Raw genomic sequence first — 20,350 nt, forward strand, 5'->3', positions numbered from 1 at the left:
CTTCATTAACTGCTTTTATGACTTCTTGTTAGCCAGGGTGGTGAGCAGAAGTTTGCCTTTGTAGTTAGTTTGGTGTACCTAAGGGGAGAATAGCCCACTCATTGGGGGATGCATCTGCCCTATTTCTCAGCAGTGTGACCTCAGTTGTGGTGTTCTCAGTTGTGACCCACGAAGGCATGATTATAAGGTCTGAGTTTTATCCTGCTTCAAAATAAGATGTATTTACTTAAATTGCAAATTATGGGATGGGGAAAAAAAAGTCATCACAGCTTGTCTTCAAGATACCCACTCCTGGCTGCCAGCATTGGGGAATAGGACAAGGAGGAAAGAGGAAAGACTGCGAGTCCTTTGCACCCCAGTGATTTCTGGCTGCTAAAATGGCTCCTTTGGGCTGAGTGTGTCAATTGCCAAAATCACCACTTTTGTATGCACACATGCTTGATCCATGCTGAACATTCCTACCTCAGCTCAAAATCATGTCCATTAACTTTCTTTAGGAAAGTATAGAACAGGGCTACTCAACTTTGGAAGCCCCAGGGGCCACAATGATACTCATAGCACATGCCCAGGGCCGCAACTTAAGTGTGGTTGCCTATACATGCAAATATATGCAAATAGCTTTTCACATTGACTGGCATGAATACAGTCAGTTCTGCTGATATTAATAAAATGTAATATTTACCCAATTTCCACCCATACGACAGCACTTTTAATGAACAATGACAGTCCAAGAATTTAACTACTAAAATGCATATCAACAGAAGACCATTATATTGACTACTTTTTTGTTTTGGCTCCCACCCGCGGGCCGCGTGTTGAGCCCTGCATAAATCCAAACTGCACCACAGGCCACAAACAAACGGGCCACAGGCTGCATGTGGCCCTGGGCCATGTGTTGAGTAGCCCTGGTAGAGCACATAAGAGCTGCAGGGAGGTCAGTGGCAGTGCTCATAATCTGAGAGGGCTGAGGTTCATGTATAGAGCTCACCGAAGAAATACATTTATAAAAGAGAGACTTGAAGGATGGAGGTGGGGTAGCATCTGGGCTCAGCAGTAGGGTCCAGGAAGCAGTGAGTTTCATTAGCAATAAGAGAGGAAGCATGCGGGCAAAGCTGCTGACATCATAACTTTGAGGAACATACTCAGAGGCCAAGCTTACATGCTGAGACTCTACAGGCCCAGTCTTGTATTTCGGATTCCCTAGTGGAGGAGAAGGCCTGGAAAAGATCCAGGAGTGAGCAACAAAGATGATCAAAGAGATGGCATGCAAGCCATAGGAGCAAAGGCTGAAGGAATTGGGTATGTTTAGTTCAGAAAAGAAGAGATTAAAGGGAGAATATAATGGCGGTCTTCAAATACTTGAAAGGCTGCCATAAAAAAGATAGAGAAAAGATGTTCTCTTTTGCTACAGAGGGCAGGACAAAAGTTAAAGGATCCAGATTGCAGCATAGCAGATTTAGATCAATTTTCTTCCTAATGTTAAGAAGAGTAGGACAACGGAACAGACTGCCTCGTGAGTTGTGGCATCTTCTTCACAATTGGTTTTCAAAAGGAAGCTGGAGAGCCATCTGTCTTGGATGGTTTAGACAAAACAAATCCTGAGTCTTGGCAGGGCTTAGACTAGATGAACCCTCATGTCCCATTCTAACCCTATGATTTTATCCTGAAAACTGACTCGCTTTTTCCAGTTCCACTCATTCAGGTCCCCTAAGGGCGTCCTGGATCAGGCAAGAAATTGAGAGCAGGCAGAAATAAAACAGAGTGGTTAGTTATGAAGCCCACTCTTTCATAGGAAGGGTAAGTCCCTTAACAATCTGCAGACTCTGTGACACATAATAAACAAGAGATCTGGAGAGATGGGCAAACGACTTCCATACAAGGATCATGGGACTAAGAGCTGTGTTACTATAACTGCCCGCCAAAACCTCTGAAGAGTCACAGAACAGGACTCTGTATTGGAACCAGGTTGTAAGAAAACACATGTGCATTTTGAGAGGCGAATTCTCATCTCTGATTTCACACCCCAGCACAGATGAGCATTAAGAAACAGTTTTTTGCCCCCAGTTGCATAGAATTGTGCAGATAGGACACAAGCCACTTTGCCTGGCCCCTTTTCATGCATTTTGAGCCCTTTCACACTGTCAAGCATAGGCCAGATCCTTGAAGTCAATGCAGTGACACTATTTTCCTGTAGCTCAGAGTTTGTCACCTTGGCTATATCTACACTGGCGGCTTCTTGCGCCAGAAATATGCAAATGAGGCTAAGCGTGGAATATCGCTGAGCCTCATTTGCATACCTAATGAGCCACCATTTTTTTCAGAAGAGGCTCTTGCGCCAGAAGGAGCTGTCTATACTGCCCCTTCTTGTGCAAGAAAAACCCTCTTGCGCAATGCAGCTACGCTGATTATTTTCAGGAAGAACGGCATTGCGCAAGAGGGTTTTTCTTGCGCAAGAAGGGGCAGTGTAGACAGCTCCTTCTGGCGCAAGAGCCTCTTCTGAAAAAAATGGCAGCTCTTCAGGTATGCAAATGAGGCTCGGCGATATTCCACGCTTAGCCTCATTTGCATATTTCTGGCACAAGAAGCCGCTAGTGTAGACATAGCCCTTGTGTTTTAGCAAGGAGATTTGCACCAGCTGTGCAGACAAATCCAGGGCACATCCACACGTCAGTCACTGTGTATCTGGCCACAGTGAATTATAGTCATCCCTAAGGTTGCGTCTACACTGCACCCATAGATGGGTCTGGGCTGTTTCCTCCCTTCCAACATTAGAGATGACCCCAGGCAGCACATATTTAGGTAGTGGGGTGCCACTGGCTGGAATAAAGGCTCCCCCCAGGCAGATCAATAGGCATGCATGGTATCATGGGAGAGCTGTCCTATTGTGAAGAAAAATTGACCCATTTTTAGTAAAGACTGAGGGCAAAGTAGCTTTGGATCTATTGCAGCACAAGTAAATAGATGCATAACTATGTGTAAAAATTGTTTGCAAAATTGTCTGTCTAATTTGCACTTGCAATGAATGATTAATGTATAAATTGTACAATGGGTCATCAAGTGTGACTACAAGTTTGCACACAATCCCCATTTGGCACACAATTTCACACGTCTTTTCCTTATGCAGCTACATGTCTCTCTTGTTGGAAAGTCAGAGCCATGGACAACAGCAGTGCCATGAAATAGCCAAAGGCATTCTGGGTATTAACATGCAAAAAGAGCGGACAAACATCCCACTCAAAAATCTCTTCTTCCTGTTCCCACCATGGTGAGTAGCTTTAAAAACCTACTCCCAGCTGAAGTGGCATCAAAACATTAATTTGCCTGTATGGAAATGGCTTTGAGAGGTACTTTAGTGTATGTGAAAAATTGGCTGCCGTTTCATTTATAGGATGGCTTTCAGTTAAGTATTCAACAGACCTAAATAACATAGCTCCAATGGACTTAAAGCCTCTTGCCAAATTCAAGACGGAGACCAAAATGCAAGCCAGATGCACTGCACTAACAAATAGAGCAACGGCTGTTCAATGAAGATACGTGATCGATAATAAGCAAAACAAACTGCAAAGATGGTGATAAACAAACCCGGGAAACATCACTATTCCGTAAGATTAAACCTCAAAGGCTCTCCAGAGCTTACCCCTTCCAGGCGAGATGCAGCTATGAGTTTAAAGTTCTGCATTACTGCTCATTCAACCCCCCTGCCCACAGTTATACCAGCCAGGTTATCTCATGTATTACTTTAACTGCATGTATTATTCCTTAGAACTAACGAGCATTTTTGAATTATTATAAAAAGATTAAGTAATTAACCTTCAGTAACACCTTCTTAATTAAGAAGTGTTAAAGCATGGGGCATATACTAAAGACCTGGCATAAATATTGGTTCAATTTACTGACTCACAGACCTTAAAGGCCACTGTGGTCTTCTGGAATAGTAATAGAGATGTAGCCGTGTTAGTCTGGTCTTGCTGAAACAAACGACAGGACTATGCAGCACTTTAAAGACTAAAAAACCGTCTTCTTAGTCTTTAAAGTGCTGCATAGTCCTGTCTTTTGTGTGATCATCTGGTTTGACCTCCTGCAGGCCCACTGACGAAGGGGCTGGGTGAGGGAAGGGAGCCACTGCACCAAGCCCTGGTGATTTTAAAAGGACCCAGGCTCCTGGCCACTGCAGTTGCAGCAGCAGCAGTGGTCACAGTGCTGGGCCCTTTAAATCACCACTGGATCACTGTGTGGCACATTCCAGGCTGTTCTAAGGGCTGGGGGTAGGAGTGGCATTGCACGCTCCGGGCAAGGCTGAAGTCTGGCCAGTGCCACCCAGAGGATTCAGGGGGCCTGGGGCAAAGTCATTTCGGGGGCCCCTTCCATAAAAAAAAGTCTCAGACTTCAGACATTCTCATGGGGGCCCCTACGGGGCCCAGGGCCTGGGGCAAATTGCCCTACTTGCCCCCCCCCCCCCCGGTGGCTCTGAGTCTGGCTGTCCCAGCCCCACCCCTTCTGCCCAAAGCCCCGCCCCTTCCCAGAGCCCAGATCCACCTCCCCACCTTAACCATGGTTCCCCTGCCTCCTGCACATTACAGGCCGCAGAACCTCTCCCACCCACCCCTGTAATAGACTCTTAGCCTCTAGCTGAGTTGCTGAAATGTTCAAATAATGGTTTAAAGAGTTCAAGTTATAGAGAATTCACCATTTACATTAGTTTAAACCTGCAAGTGAGTGCCCCATGCTGCAGAAGAAAGTGAAAAAAAAAAAAACAACCCCAGGGTCTCTGCCAATCTGACATGGGGGGAAAATTCCTTCATATCCGTAAATATTGTGAACAATTAGATTTGAGCATGTGGACAAGACCCACCAGGCAGGCACCTGGGAAAGAATTCTCTGTAGTAACTCAGAGTCCTCCCCATCTAGTGTCTCCTCTCCAGCTGCTTCGTTATGTTCATGAACATTCTTCTAATTTAATTGTGAAAATGTTTGCCAAAACCAGCACATTTTAAGCAAATGTTGATGAATATTTGCCGAAACCCCAAATTTTAAATAAATGCATACCAATATTCACTCTAGAAATTGGTTCTAAGACAGGCATGTTCATCCAATTGGGGTACAGAAGCAATATCGTGTATCTGTGTGTCTAATAAAAGATATTCAGCCCAGCTTAAACAGGTTTTTTTGTTTTACACCTGGCTTGAAAGCTGTCAACCGAAATTATTCCATTGATGGCAACCAATTCACAACCAATATCTGAGAATCAATTGACTCATGAACAAGTGGAAGCAAATCATAACTCACTTGCAGACAACCTGCAAGAGGAAAAGTGATTTATTTGAAAGTATTTACCCAGCTCTGATAAGTGCAATATCATTATTTCCATTTTACATGTGGAAAACTGTTGCACAGTGAGGTTAATTGATTGGCCCAAGGCCACAGACTTGAATGTTGTGAGAGAAGGCATTGTCACTTACTGTGCCACTCAACTTGATTACTGCACTTCAAGCCTGACTTCATATCTTTACTTGTCCGCTGCTAATTTTTTTTCCCTCTGCTGGCTTCCAGAGCCGTGTGCTGGTTTATCATGTGTTTAAAAGGAACTAAGCTGCCATTACACTACCTTCTTGCAGAAGCAATTCAGCATTTGAATCTAGGGCCACGTCTTCACTAGGGAGAAGATTGACGCTGCTGCGATTGATCTTCTAGAGTTCGATTTAGTGGATCTAGTGAAGACCTGCTAAATCAAATTCAGAAGGCTCCCCTGTCGCCAGTCGATACTTCTGCTCCTGCAATGAGTAAGGGAAGCTGATGGGAGCATTTGCTCTCATTGGTCTCCTGCTGTAGGGACAGCGGGGAAACTCGAATCAAGATACATCAAGTCCAGCTACGTAATTAACATAGCAGAAGTTGCGCATCTTAATTTGAACTTCTCCTTTAATATAGACCTGGCCAGTCTCCAGATCTGGAAGCTGCTATGCCACATCAGTGAAGAGCAAGCCTGCTACTGATGTATATTACATATTACCATGATGTCCTCCTCAGGTTTTTTCCCCAACTTTTTAGTGATTGAGTTAAATTAGAAAACTATGAGACAAAAGGTATGTTTTGCTGCACTGGTCAGTTAGAACGCACACAGTGCTGCATTCCCTGTCATGTAATAAATTAATGCCCCTGCACTTTCATGTTTGGAATAACACTACACTGACATCCCACAGCACATAGATATATATACTAAACAATGATGATTAAAGCTGCTTAAACATGTATTTAATCTGTAATCTCTGAAGATGCATATTAGGAGATAAAACCACCTCTTCAGCCCTATAGCTGATGTCATTTTAATTCTAAGCAGAAGATGATTTGAAATACAAGGTATTTGGACTTCAGCTGCACTTGTCTCCCAGTAGGGATAGCTTGCATCTCCTCAGAGATAAGAGAAGTTTGAATAATTGCACTGGAAGTAGCGGACGTTAGAATGCCAGAAACTACTTCACCAAAAAATGGGCTGTTTGATCTGAAATTGGAAGTTAGATATTATACTCTGCCTTCCTTTCAACATTCATCTCTCAGCCCTTTTAGTGGAAGAAAGAGTGCTAGTTTGCTTCCGACATAATTCCCTCTCTACAAACTAGTCTGAGGAGTGTTTGAAAAGAAAACATTTACTGGACACACTGTGACATACTCTTTTAAACTCTAATTGGCTACAGATTAATTCCCACCCCTCTAAAAATTCCTTTCTAGAAGACAAGACCCTGAAAAGTTTTCAGATATGTAAATCCCTGCATGGATGCAAAATCTGTATCCACATCTGCATCCATATGTGCAAAAATTTGCTGCAGATATCTGCATCCACATAACGGGGTTGTGGATACCTGTGGCTATAAAATAGTTATCCGAGGATTTGCAGGGTCCTACGGATACAAGATTGGCATCAACAGAAAAGCTACAGAGGCTGATTTCTCTCTTCTTCCCATTCATACCCAGTTTTCTTACATTTCCAAGACTATTGCTCCAGTGCATGAATTAAAAATACTTCCAAAAAGTTAAAGTAAAATGTGCATAAGAAGATGGAACACTGATTAAACTGTGTTATCCTTCATTCTGTTCCATACACTACACAGTGTTAGATCTTCAGCTTCTGTAAACTGGCCTAGCTCCTTCGAAGTCAAAGACGCTACTCCGATTTTTTCCAGGTGACAATTTGGATAATATACAATATTGCACCTTGGGCTTAAATATCATCTTTTTGCCTTGCAAGTTAGTTCATTTCAAATTTTTTCATTGTGACATGAGCCACAACTTTGTGAAATTACCTTCTGTTGCCATAGGGAGGAAATAACAATGATATCAGAAGATAAATACAATTTGACGATTGGGAGAAAGGAAATGCTTCCTTGATAGCATAACAAGTTGCGAGCAGGCACAAGAGAAATGATATAGAACTCAAAAGTCAGAGTAAAAGGGTGGGATTGTGTTTATGACCGGGGTGCTGTAAAGTGAAAATAGTAACATACAGGACACATGAGGCCAAGTTCTCATTCAGTGGAATTATGCCAGTTTATGCTAATTGAGGGGATGGCCCCAATTAAAATGATAGCAATAAACACCGGGGATATTACTAAAATGGGGAACTAGCCTTATTTCACCCTGAATTTACAGAGAGCTGAGTTCCCAGTCTCTACTTTGGAAACTATTTCTGTCACTTGTTGAAGTTTGGCAGCAGCAGATATTGGACTTTATTTTGAAATCACTAACACCTGCATTTGCGTGGGTGTAATTCCATCAGCTTCAGTAGTGTTACTCCTCATTTACACCAGTGCAAGTTCAGAATCAAGCACCATGACAGATCAGAAAAGACCTTTGCTTCTTGTATGCACAAACATTAAACAGGATGGATGGACGCTTTTGTTCCCAGAAGTAATCTGACTTCTGGATAAATTGCACTGGGGAAGCAGGAAAGTGATGGGTTTGTCAATTATTCTCCTCCCACCTCACTCCCTCTTTGGCCAGCCAGCAGCCTGCAATAAAAGTAAAGCACCTGTTCCTCTGGAGCAACACAACTCTTCAGAGGCCATCTCACCAGACTCACTCTCCGTCATACGAGTGCAAAAGGTGATTAGAACTGAGCCTTGCACAGAACAGACTACAAAGTTTTGCTGGTTTTTAATATCAGCTAGAGCAGTAGTTCTCTGCCAGGGGTCCTGTATCCCTGGGGGTCTGTAGAGACCTTGCATAGGGTACGCATCACATCTAGATCAGCGTGACCTAGGAGGGGTCGTGATTCTTGGGAGTGTCATAGAATGGGCTTAAGGGGATCTCAAGTGCAAGGCCAGCTTTATGGGGTGGCAACCATGGCAACTACCTAGGTTCCCACCCCACAAGGGGCCCTGCCAAGCTAAGTTAAATGCTTCAGACTAGGCTCACGAGTGAAAAACAGGCTCAAGTTTCACACTGCAGTGTAAGTACAATATTTATATGGGGGGGGGGGGAATAAGAATATCAGCAATCGTCCAGTAATAGCAAATGGTGACACACTTGTGTTTCTATGTCTGATTTTCATAGACTCATAGAATGCTCAGGCTATGTCTAGACTGCAAAGAAAAGTTGGGAAAAAATACACAAATTGCGAGCTGCAATTTGCGTATCTTTTTCCACTTTTTTTTTTTCCGGAAGAGGCTTTTCCAAAATTTGGCCCATCTACACAGGGCCAAATTTTAAAAAAAACTCCTCTTTGGGAACATCCCTTCTTCCTCATACAATACCTTCAGTATCCTGGAAAAGCTCAGCAGCGTAGACATAGCCTCAAAGTGGAAAGGACCTCGAAAGGTCATCAAGTCCAGTCCTCTGCCCTCTGGACAGGACCCAGCACCATCTAGATCAGTGTTTCTCAACCAGTGGTACAGTACCCTAGGGGTACTGTAGAGAGGTCTGGGGGCGGGGGGAGAGGGGATATGTCAACACAACTGAAATTTGGAGAAAAAGGAATTTTTGTTTTAAATTTTACAGCATTTTATTATTGTACTTTTTACACCCAAAAATTTCATCACCCGCCTGGCTACGATTAAGTTGTTTAAACAAAGGTGTTGCAATGGTAGAAAAAAATGTGTATGGCTGACAACTGTAGGTACTGGGGGTACTTACAATTATTGTTTGAAAAAGGAGGTACTTTATTAAAAAAAAAAAAAGATTGAGAAACACTAGTCTAGATCATCCCTGATAGATGTCTGTCCAATCTGCAAGTATTTTTGTAAGCAAGTAGTTTTTAAGTGGGGTGAAGCTTGGGGAGAGGGGGTGAGGCAAGACAAATCAGAGTCCTAGAAGGGGGACAGTTGTCTGGAAAGACTGAGAACCACTGAGCTGGAGCGCTGCCTTTCAACACCACCAGATCTATGGGTCAGCGAGTGACCGGGCTCTGTAGTACTGGTGTCAAGTGTTGTTCTCTAGGAAAGCCAGCAGCTGCTAGATTAAAAACCAACCAACAAAACAAAAACAAAAAAACCACCTCCATCAATCAAAGCACTTTCCTGCTCCCTGGTCTCCAGCGTGTCTCCAGGAACTCGCCCCCCCCCCCCCGCAGGAATATGAAGGAAAGCCGGGAAACTCACCTGGATGACCGTCTTAAGCGAGGACGTGTCCACGATGGTGGTACAGATGAGAGAGTCGGGCTGCAGGTCCCTGCGGTAGATCTCCCCCATGGTGAAGATCATGGGAATGGCCAGCAGGAGAGAGGCCACCCAGATGCCGCTGATGAACTTCTTGGTCCTGCTGCGGGACATGATGCTCTTGGCTTTGAAGGGGTGGCAGATGGCCATGTACCGCTCCACGCTCAGGCTGGCGATGTTGAGGGCGGTGGCGTAGGTGCAGGCGTCCCTCAGGAAGTAGTAGCCCTTGCAGACGGCGTCCCCGAAGGCCCAGGGGTGGTGCACCCAGATGAAGTTGTACAGCTCGATGGGCATGCAGAGCAGGAAGATGAGCAGGTCGGAGAAGGCCAGGCTGGCCAGGTGGTAGTGCACCGTGCTCTGCAGGTTCTGCAGGGACTTCTTGCGCACCAGCGTGTAGGCGGTGATGGAGTTGCCCACGGTGCCCACCAGGAAGAGGGCCAGGTAGATGACCGTGACCATGACTTTGGAGTAGATGTCGGTGTTCACGTCCAGGTCTTCCTCGTCCGGCTCCTTGGAGGGCAGGTCCGAGCCGTTGGAGACGTTCCCGGCCGCCTCCCAGCCCGTGGGCTGCAGGTGGAAGCGAGGCTGGGGCCAGGCCGGGGTTGCGTTGGGGTGCATGGCCGGGGATGCTCGGCGAAGTGGTCCCCAGCCCGGCGCGCGCTCCGCCCGGCTCCGAAGCGCCGCTGGGAACTTGGCTGGTTTAAATGCGGCGGAGAAGGCGGCGCCCGGGGTCCAGCCCGGCGGAGCGCGAGAGCCCGCCCCGCGCGATTCACAAAATCCCCGGGAGCCGCCGCGATCGCTCGCCCGCCCGCTCGCTCTTCCTCCCCGCTTGCGCCTCCGTCTCCGCGCTGCGCCGCTCCCCCGAGGCGAGCAGGGCAAAGGCTGCTCCGCTCGCTCGCCCGCCGCCCGGGGAAACTGCGGCCAGCCGCGTGCCCACTGGCGTGTGATGTGAACCAACTGGAAAAAGGGAAAAGCCGGAGCCTGGCGGATCCGGCTCGTTTGTGCCCCCGCCCCCGGGCTCCAACGGCGCCCTCCCCCCGGGGAGCCAAGCCGGCTTCTCTTGCTGGACCGCTGTGAAGCCAGCCCCCGCTGCCCGCCCCCAGCACCAGTGCCTCTAGCACCCGGGTCCCGCACACGGATTTCCCCGGCAGCCAACCAAAGGTTGACCCTGCGCTTCCGAGTGATGCTAGCTCCTAAACGCCTCCCTCCTAGGGCGCCGAGACATTCCCCAGCCTGGTGCCCCAGCGCCCATAAAAACCCGGAGCCAGCCTAGCCGGAATGTTTGGCCCAAACCTCACTTTGTGCAGTCTAAACAGGGGATGGGGAGCCAGCTGGCTTCATTGGAAAAAAGCTGGACTCCAGTGCGCCCTAGCCCAGGTAGGCTGGATCTTGTCTATGCTTAATCTTAACCACCCCTTTCCCCTAAATTTGGTGATCTAAACAGAGGGGGGAATAGCAGGCCCTAGTGCTGCCAACCCCTCCCCCTCCCCCCAGCTCTTCTTGCAAACAGGTGCAGCTCAGGAAAACATGAATCCAGTGGGGGTTGGATTTCCATTTTTTGCTCCCAGATTCCAAAACTGGACACTTCTTGGCCTTCCCACACAGCCAGAAAAATGCAAACGCCAGCTCATCGGAGCTACACAAACACAAGGATATGGCACCTGGCTCTTGTTGGATTATCTAGCACATTTTGGCCCAGATGTCTTTACATTCTCCTGGATAAAGAGATCAAGTGTCGCTGCTCCTAACCTTGCTATTTAACACTTAATTAATTCATTGAAAGTCAGCAGGGTCTAGTAGATCCAGCTTTTTAACCTTTCTCCAAATAAATTTGCCCATATGTGAATAATTCAGCATGGATAAAAGATGTGGGTTCAGTTCCTGCAATCAACCTTTTCCCCAGGCTTGGAACCTGCTGCTAACTGACTAGTAGAAGGAATAGGTAGAGCCCCACGTGGATACAAAATTTGTATCCACGTCTGCATCTGTTGCCACAGAAATGAGTCATGGATATCTGCATCCATATCTGTAGAGGCAGATAGCTGTACATATAAAGTGGATAGCTGCAAATTTGCAGGGTTCTAGATACAAAATTTGTATCCGCATCTGCCTCCATATCCACAAAAATGACTTATGGGTGTCAGCATTGGGATCCTGCAGATATAAAGCAGATATCCACAGATTTGCAAGGCTCTAGGAATAGGAACCCTCCGGGCTGTAGATCACTTTTGGAATCAGAGACTGTAGGAGCACAGGACACAGCGTGATGGACACCCCACAATCAAAATTATTGTTACAACAGCAAGCCTGGAAAAACTGTTAACAGACAAGCAAGGGCCAGGCAAAGGATTTTGTTGCCAGCATGCCTGTCCACACTTTCCCTGCCACACCAGGATTAAACATCCCACACTGCTGGGTAGCTAGAGTGAGGGGGGTGAAAAGAGGGAGAGAAGTTTTGTCTTATTAGAATAAACACTGTAGCATGGCTCACTTATCTGGGGTATGTGTCTACATCACTCAGAAAGAGCGGAAATAACCAATCTGTCTGAGGCTGCCCATGTGTTTGGCAGAACTATTTCATGATGAAAGGAAGCCAAAAATAAGATCTAAAAATGGTTGCCTCTGTTGTGTATGGTTATGATGTATCAGCACCAGGTTATAGCACAGCTAAAACACACACACACGTGTGTGTGTGTGCACATGACACACAAACACACATACTGTTTTTTTTCTGATTTCTCCCTAGCCTATATCCTCAACGTTTCAGGAATTACAGCATCTGAGTCAAGGCCTTTCTCCAAAAGCTCCATTTCAGCCATAGGCTGGTGGAGAAACAAGACTGAAGAAGTTGCTAGAAGCAAAAAATCTCTCCTGTTGTACTTCATACAGCAGCCATGGGTGTCAGCAACAGCGTGTGCTAGTCTAGCAATTCTCAGCAATAGGAAGTCTAGCTCAGGGGTTCTCAGATGGGGAGTCAAGACTCCTAGAGGTTGAGGAGCAGGGACTGACAGCCCCAAGCTGGCTGTGTACAGAGGAGGGAGGAGAGTGTCAGACATAAGCCCGTTAAATAAAAATTAAATTAAATTGCCCCTCTTCATTTTTAATTGGAGGGGAGGGGGATTGAACTCAGAGGCTGCTGTATGAAAGGGCTGCCAGTACAAAAAGTCTAACTGGATAGCTCTGTAATGGGACAATTTACACTTTCCTGCCAGAAATATTGGAGAAGGCAGAGACCTTGTGGATAGGATGGATTCATGGTTAAATCTTTGTAAGAGCCGCCAGTCATTTTGTCAATGCCTCAGGTTACACTTTCCTTGACTTATTTCAAGAAGTACGTCAGCATTCTTCAGCAAACAACACCAGAAGGGTGCTCCTGAGTAGCTAATTGCCTATGTGCAATATTTGATTTGCAATTATTATTGGCTGGTCCCATAGGTCCCACAGTAGCATTTCAGTTACCTGATGGGATCAGCATCGACCTTCCGTCTGATTTACCTCCCATAAATTCCTAAGGAATTTTCCATGGATATTCTTCACCATTTATTAGATATTGTGTGTTTCCACCAGCTTTCCTCCCTCTGGTCAATTGACAGACTAAAACAAAGGAGGAAGCTGGCTGAATTAGCATAAAGAATCTTGCAAACAGGTGGGAACTGTTTTGTGGCCCTCAACTCTAGTGAAGCATATTGGCCTAAAGAGTGGGCAATATCCCTTTAATGTTGACATCTTGGAATCTTTTCTTATGCCGTCTCCTTGAAGAGGGAATTATCTTTTAGTCCCTGGGGCTAGTCTGCCAAGGGCTGGTACTTCCATCACCCACCAAAACACCCCCCACCTGATCATTCCTTCTGGCTTCCAGGGAGAAGTCTCCTGGGTAACTTCTTGAGCTACATCTGGAATGTTTAAGAGAAACTAAGGAAGGTGGAACATGAAATGAATTATAATTAGTGAAGTCCACATCACACAGTCATTCTAATTGGTCCGAGGCACTTAAAGACTAGACAGACAGCTCAGCTGATCTAACAAGTGAACATTTCAACCAATGTAATATTATAGGGACTGAGTCAAAGCTCACAGAAGTCAGTGGAAATTGTTCCCTCTCAAGAGAATAGAATCTGCCAATTAATCCACATTTGTTCAGATGGGCCATCACTGGATTGTTTCATGATCGCCTCATGGCATAACTTTTTTTGTGATTAACCATGTAAGAGTGAATTGGTCTCCCCCTAACCGCAACTCACCCATCTATTAGGCTGCCTGCGGTTTGAAATGTTTGAGAGCATCTGCCTGTGTGGAGAAAATTCTCAGTTCCGGAGCATGTTTCAAGTTTCTGTGCTCTGTCAATCACAGATATTTTGGAATACAACCAAAAGAGTACCCTGTATCCCACTCTCGCCTCATAGCAGCTGTCACCGGGAGCCCAAAGCCCCTGTTTCTGTGCTTTATCTCTGCTCTGAATACCATCCAGCATCACCAGGACAATTATGAAAGTGACGGTTACAGAAATATCAACCCAGCTGGTTCTATTGCGCTGTCTCAAAGGTTACACTATTGCCGTTGATTTAAACTCAATAGTTTTACAGGCCACGATAGTTCATTTTAATTTCTTGAGCGTTCAGCTCATAAAGGTACATCCGAGGAATCTGTGTCCCTTATATGAACAGCTGGTGCACTCAGTGCATTCTCTTTTAATGTCAGCAAACGCCTCCATAAGATGTTGCTAAGTTAATTGATTTAATATATGCTACTAAATACTTAGCAAGTCTGCTCCAGCCATACATGGCTGAGGCATTTTTTTGTTAGCATAAACAGAAGCTCCCAGACCCTTGCATCTCTTTCACCAGGCTGGAGCTATCTGAAGTGCTGGTGTAGGTGAAATACAGCAACTCTCTCCAATTTGGGGGGAGGGGAGTGGTCCTGAGGTTGTCTAGCAGGTGAGGAAAAATGGAAATAACCTCAGTGTTTTGCGTTATGAAAGTGCAGAGTTTCCTTTTGATTTTTTGTAAGTGGCAACAGATCAAAACAAATATTTGATATGAAAGGAATCTGGAACACCTAAGAGTTTCAGGGAAGGGGCCGTTTTAATACAATGTATTTGTATGGCAATGGGGCCATGATTTAGGCCAGTGTTTCTCAGCCTTTTTTTATAAAGTACCCCTTTAAAAAAAAAGAAATTATAAATACCCCCAGTATCTACAGTTTTCAGACACACAATTTTTTTTTCTACCATTGCAACACATTTGTTTAAACAACATAATCGTAGCTGGGCGGGCGATGATATTTTTTGGGTGTAAAAAGTTCAATAATAAATCACTGTAAAACTTAAAACAAAATTTCAGTTTTCTCCAAATGTCAGTTGTGTTGACATACCCCCCAGACTTCTCTCGAGTACCCCTAAGGGTGCTCATACCACTGGTTGAGAAACGCTGATTTAGGCTTTGGTAAGATAAAAAACCAGTTTTTTTTAAAGGCTCCAAATGCAGCTCTTGAACAGACCAGCCATCAGCTTATGATGAAGAGGAGACTGATTCAGAATCAATGGATGCTCAAAGTATCAGCCCTTGACAAACTGATGGGGGGGGAGAAGAGTTTATTTTTTTCTGTGCTGATATTTTGTAATAGAACTTTGTAACACATTTTGTAGCAAGCATTTATAAAAAGACTTTAAGGGACCCTCTGGGTTCCAGAGGCATTTGTGTATACAAAATATAGCAGGCTGCTCATAACAGAAATGGACACTGCAATCCAGGGTAGAGTTTTGTCAGGTTTACGTTGTTAAAGGGGCCTGTGTGTAAAGATCGCACTGCCCTTTGAAAAGCCAGACAAGCAACCCCAACAAAACTTCGCTGATCCCATGTCAAAATGTAAGACCTGGCCTGCTTCCGCCAAATGGAAAGAAAGGTCTAAGATGGGCTCTCTCCATTTAAACATGAGAGTTAAAGGTTGGGCAGCCCTCACTCCATAGATAATGGGAGCACTCATCTTAGAAATCCTGCCCTTCTCCACTATCTTGCACTGCCTCTCATCACATCCCTCTTGTAGCGTCTTGAGTGAATTCATTAATTCCCTACAGCTGGTGCAGACCTGAGACCCAGCAAATCCCTGACCCCCAGGGCAAGCAGCTGTGGTCCTGTCTCTGGCCAGAGGGAAAGTTAAGCCCTTCTCTTCAACGCACTGTGGAGTGTCTGTCGAAAACCCCTTATAACGCACCAGGGTTGTTTCGTGACCAGGAAGCCAGATGAAGGAGTTGGCACAGAAGTGCACTGGGCATGGCTTGGGTTTCTTTCCAGTGAAGGGATTCTGCAATGAAGGAGATAAGAGCTCTTTCCTGCCAGCCTTAGGGGAAATGGCGCCCTGGGCACACTTGTGTTTTGGTGCCCTTGACTTTTGTGGGCGTAGCGCCACCCATTTCCCATAGCACCCAGGGGCTCCCTAACCCTTGCACCCCCCATTCTGTGCTCCCTGCATTGTGCCCCCTTGCCCCTAACCTCTGCACAGTGCTCTCTTCATCCCAACCCCTGCACTTCCCTTCCACCTGTGCCCCACACCCCAGCCCTGTGCTTCCAGCATGTCCTGCCACACTGCTCCCCTGCCCGGTACCTTCCCCCACCTTTGCCCAGCAACACCCAAGCCCAGTTGCCTCTCCTCCTCTGGCTACAGAACCCTGGGCATGGGTCCAGTGTACCAGCCCTAAAGCCAGGACCTTTAACCATGCAGTCTCCAGGCAAAGGAAGCAGATAGGATTTGACAGGAAACGTTCTCCCCTGGCACACCTAAACCTCCACCCTAAATCCCCACTGTTTGTTTCTGAACTAGTTGACCTTTCAGCTAAGCCAGCCTCTTTTTTTAATATATCTCGTGTCTGTGTGTCTGGGGCTTAAAAGAGAAGGAATCATGAAAGCAAGAGATGACCAGCCTGAAATGTTACAGCAAGGCATTTACTTATATCATTCAAGAAAATGTCACCCCAAAGACGACGTCTAATCACTCTACCTGGGCTTTAAGCAGAGGTCCCACTGAGCCTGAAAGAAAAGCCCCCAGATTGCCAAAAGAATCCTCCCAATTCCCTTTTATGTTGACCTAATGTGATGCAATAAAAAATATCAGGAACCATCAGGAACTTTGATTCTGATTAACCCTCCTGCAGTCTGATTTCCCCAGGCAGCGTGCCTGTGAAGGCAAAGCTGTGCAGAGACCTGGCCTTAAGAAAACAAGGCTAGTTTCATTTTCCATTAAAGTAGCAGCCTATTAGCCATAAACACATGTCGGGACAATTTCTGACTCACAAGGCTGGACTGATTTACAGCTTTGAAATACATCTACAATGGGAAGTCTCCCTCTTCTCCCAATGTCCCTTCCTTGATTGCAGGAGCTTGAGAGCCGAGAGTGGATTGTGAATTCACTGTTTTATGGAGAATACTAGCTGTGCAGAATGAGCAGTGAAAGAAGAAGGCAGGGGGACACTGAGACTTCTAAATGACCCATGCTAATGGTGTTATTGCATGTTTCATTTCGCATGTGCTTGAAAATGCCCCTCCCTCAAGGATATTGAAAAATAAAATACAGATGGCTGGGGAATAAAGGTTTCCAGTTGTGCTGTATCTAATTACGGACTAGATTACTCTGAAATGATTCAATGAGAGCATTTTAAAAGCAAAACAACAGACAGGTGCAATATTTATGTGACTTGGCCTTCATACCAGACAAACAGGGACATTGGAACCTCTTTAGTTGCAAAACTTTTCTGGGGGTGGTGAAGCAAAGAGGGTTTGCCATATCAGAGAAGAACAATGGGCCATTAGTCCACTATCATGTCTCCCAGAGTGACAAATGTTGAATACTATAAGGCTGTGTCTATACTGGCCACTTATTCCGGAAAAGCAGCCGCTTTTCCAGAATAACTTGCCAGCTGTCTACACTGGCCGCTTGCTTTTCCAGAAAATCAATGACAATCTAATGTAAAATCGTCATTGTTTTTCCGGAAAAACTATGCTGCTCCCGTTCGGGCAAAAGTCCTTTTCCGGAAAAATTGCTCCGGAAAAGGGCCAGTGTAGACAGCTCAGTAGTCTTTTCTGCAAAAAAGCCCCGATCGTGAAAATGATGATTGGGGCTTTTTTGCGGAAAAGCGTGTCTACATTGGCACGGACGCTTTTCCAGAAAAAGTGCTTTTCCGGAAAAGCATCCTGCCAATGTAGACGAGCTTTTTCCGGAAATACTTATAATGGAAAACTGTTCCGTTTTAAGCATTTCTGGAAAAGGGTGCCAATGTAGACGTAGCCTAAAGGAAGGCATACCCTGCCCGCCAACTTCCCCCAACATCCATGCACTCACACACACACATGCACACACAGAGAAATGCTTCCCTGCTCCCAAACCACTTCGGTCCCAGAGTCGCATGTGGCAAGTGGCAGTTCATGCTGCCAATCAATGAAGGATAAGTAAGATGCATGATGGAATCTTGTCAATATTGCACTTGCTGGGTGCACTTCAATTGTGGTGTTAACACCAGGGAAATTAGAGCATTGTAGCCAAGGTGGATTTGACCCATTCTGTCAAACTCGTTATTTGGTTGGAAGATTGATTTTTCCAGGTGTTCGGTCACATGACATAAGATATGAACTTGACACTAGACTGACGCCAATGCAGATTTTCATAAAACAGGCAGCCAGTCTCCTACACACATTCTCCTACAGAGGAATTTCATTGGCCAGTTAGGATGAGAGAGCATGGAGTTGGTATTAATCTGCAAATTTGACACTGTTTCTCTGGGCTTGAACAAATACATTAATTGGATGTCACATTATAAAGCCAGTTTCCCCTGCCTTTAACACTGCAGTTTTACATCAAAAGCTAATTATGAGACACTTCCAGCCCACTTAATTAGCCTAATTAGCACTGGTCCTACAATTGAGAAGTACCCCCCTCCCCCCTTATTTCTACTCTAGCTCATCATCTCATGAAGTGAGTTTTGCCCGTGAAAGCTCATGCTACTATATATATTTTTGTTAGTTTCTAAGGTGCCTCGGGACTACTCATTGTTTTTCCTGGCAGCAGAGTTACACCAGAACTCATGTGTCTTCCTTTTCAGTCACTATGGGCTTCAAGGCTCTCCCTGGAGCAGCTTTATCTTCCCTGGAGACTGAGAAGCAGGAGGCGTTTTTGGCTCCACTCATCCCCTGCTGGGAATTCTGGGTTGGGGGTGGGGGATGACCAAGCCCTGCAGCTGTAAGGAGGCAGGACAGAAACAAAGAGAGGGCCCTGCCATGATTTGCGATAAGGAGGATGAATTTCATTATTTTCATCTTTTAAAAAAATCGATGATATCTGACATCCTGGTGGTTTCGCATATGGGTGAGTAGGAGGGTAGCAGCTGAATAATTTTCACTGGAAAAAAAATCTGTAGTGCTACCAGTGTAATGCCTGGGCCACACTGGGAGCTGACAGAGGGCAGGAATGCGCAGTGATGCTACGCAGACACAAAGGACCAGATCAGTGAACTCCCAGTCAAAGCTTTCATTCCCTCAGGGCTGGTGAGGTCTCTTCCTCCATACGAACAGATTTTTAAAAGCCTCCTTCTGAACTCAGATCAGCCATCGCTACCTCCGGTACTCTCACAGCACACAGGATGGGATTTTACCGTAGTGATTACGTGCATTGAAGGTTACTCTGTGGACTAATGCAGAGATCCCGCTTTCCTTTACAAGCTGAGAATGTGATACTAAGCTAGCCACAGTGACACCTAAGAGGCAGACTAGGGGCTTAAGGACAATTGCAGTCCTTACTTAGCCCTCAAATCAGGCAAATCTCATTTGAAAGTGAATGGAAGTATGGGTCAACTAGAAACTGCTCTATCTGGCCCAAGATCTCCATGTGGCTATCAAAATGTGGATTTATACACTTTATACACCCTGGGGGGTGGGTATCATAGGCAGAGGAAGGCGTTGCCTTCCCAAAATGCCTGGTGAAGCTCCCCTCATGCTTTACATATAGTAGGTCCCCTCCTGACTGCTCCCGGAGCTTCAGGCAGGCTGGCTGGGAGCTGTGTTGCACCCGGTGGGGTGCTCCAGCAGCCCAAATCTGGGGCTGGACTCAGGCTGGGTTGGAGAGTTGACTGGGTGGGGTTGCCAAGGCCAGCTGGCCACACCACCCTCCCAGCTCTTGGGCACCTTGGGGGCAGCTGGAGTGGCACTGCTCAGCAGCCCTGGGTTCTGGGGCCAGTGGCCACAATGGAAGGGTGGGGGCCAGTGGGTGCAGAAGGATGCCGCTGGAGGATTAGCCATAGTTTGCCTCCCCGAGCCAGGTGTTCACCCACTGCCCATGGCAGGCACTTACCTTGGAAAGAGGGACATAGAGTTTCAGCTGCCTTTTGTTTTCATAAGAAACAGTGACCTCATAAGAAATGAGGTCCCATAAATTGTTCAAGTAACAGACACAGTGAAGATTCCTCATGGCAGCCAGTGCAGGCAGAGTGTGCCACATACAGGGTTGTGCGCACACCTACCCCCCCTTTTGTCTGGCAAAATGGAAATAATCAGTTTTACCATAGGCACAGACATAATGAAGAGGTACAAAGAATTCCAACGGGACAGGGAGAGTTTCACTGCATACAAATTGCACCCGTAACAATTCTGAAGGGAACGCGTCCGTTGCTAGAGATTAAGCTTGTAGGTGTGTGTGGCTGCTAATGCTTGTGTGTTGTTGCA

The 20,350-nt window shown here is 46.0% G+C and overlaps 1 protein-coding gene across 1 annotated transcript in view; it reads right to left on the reverse strand.

Annotated features, from left to right (window-relative positions):
• Positions 1 to 10,690, reverse strand: part of NTSR1 (neurotensin receptor 1) — a 154,501-nt gene extending 143,811 nt beyond the window's left edge. Inside the window, exon 1 of the mRNA XM_014575093.4 lies at positions 9,591 to 10,690. Within this exon, the coding sequence (XP_014430579.2) occupies positions 9,591 to 10,265 (675 nt within the window). The 5' untranslated portion in view covers positions 10,266 to 10,690. The remainder of the gene's footprint in view (positions 1 to 9,590) is intronic.
• Between the last annotated feature and the right edge of the window lie 9,660 nt (positions 10,691 to 20,350).

Source organism: Pelodiscus sinensis, chromosome 17 (assembly GCF_052426305.1).
Source record: "Pelodiscus sinensis isolate ZL-2025 chromosome 17, ASM5242630v1, whole genome shotgun sequence".
Lineage (NCBI taxonomy): Eukaryota > Metazoa > Chordata > Testudines > Trionychidae > Pelodiscus > Pelodiscus sinensis.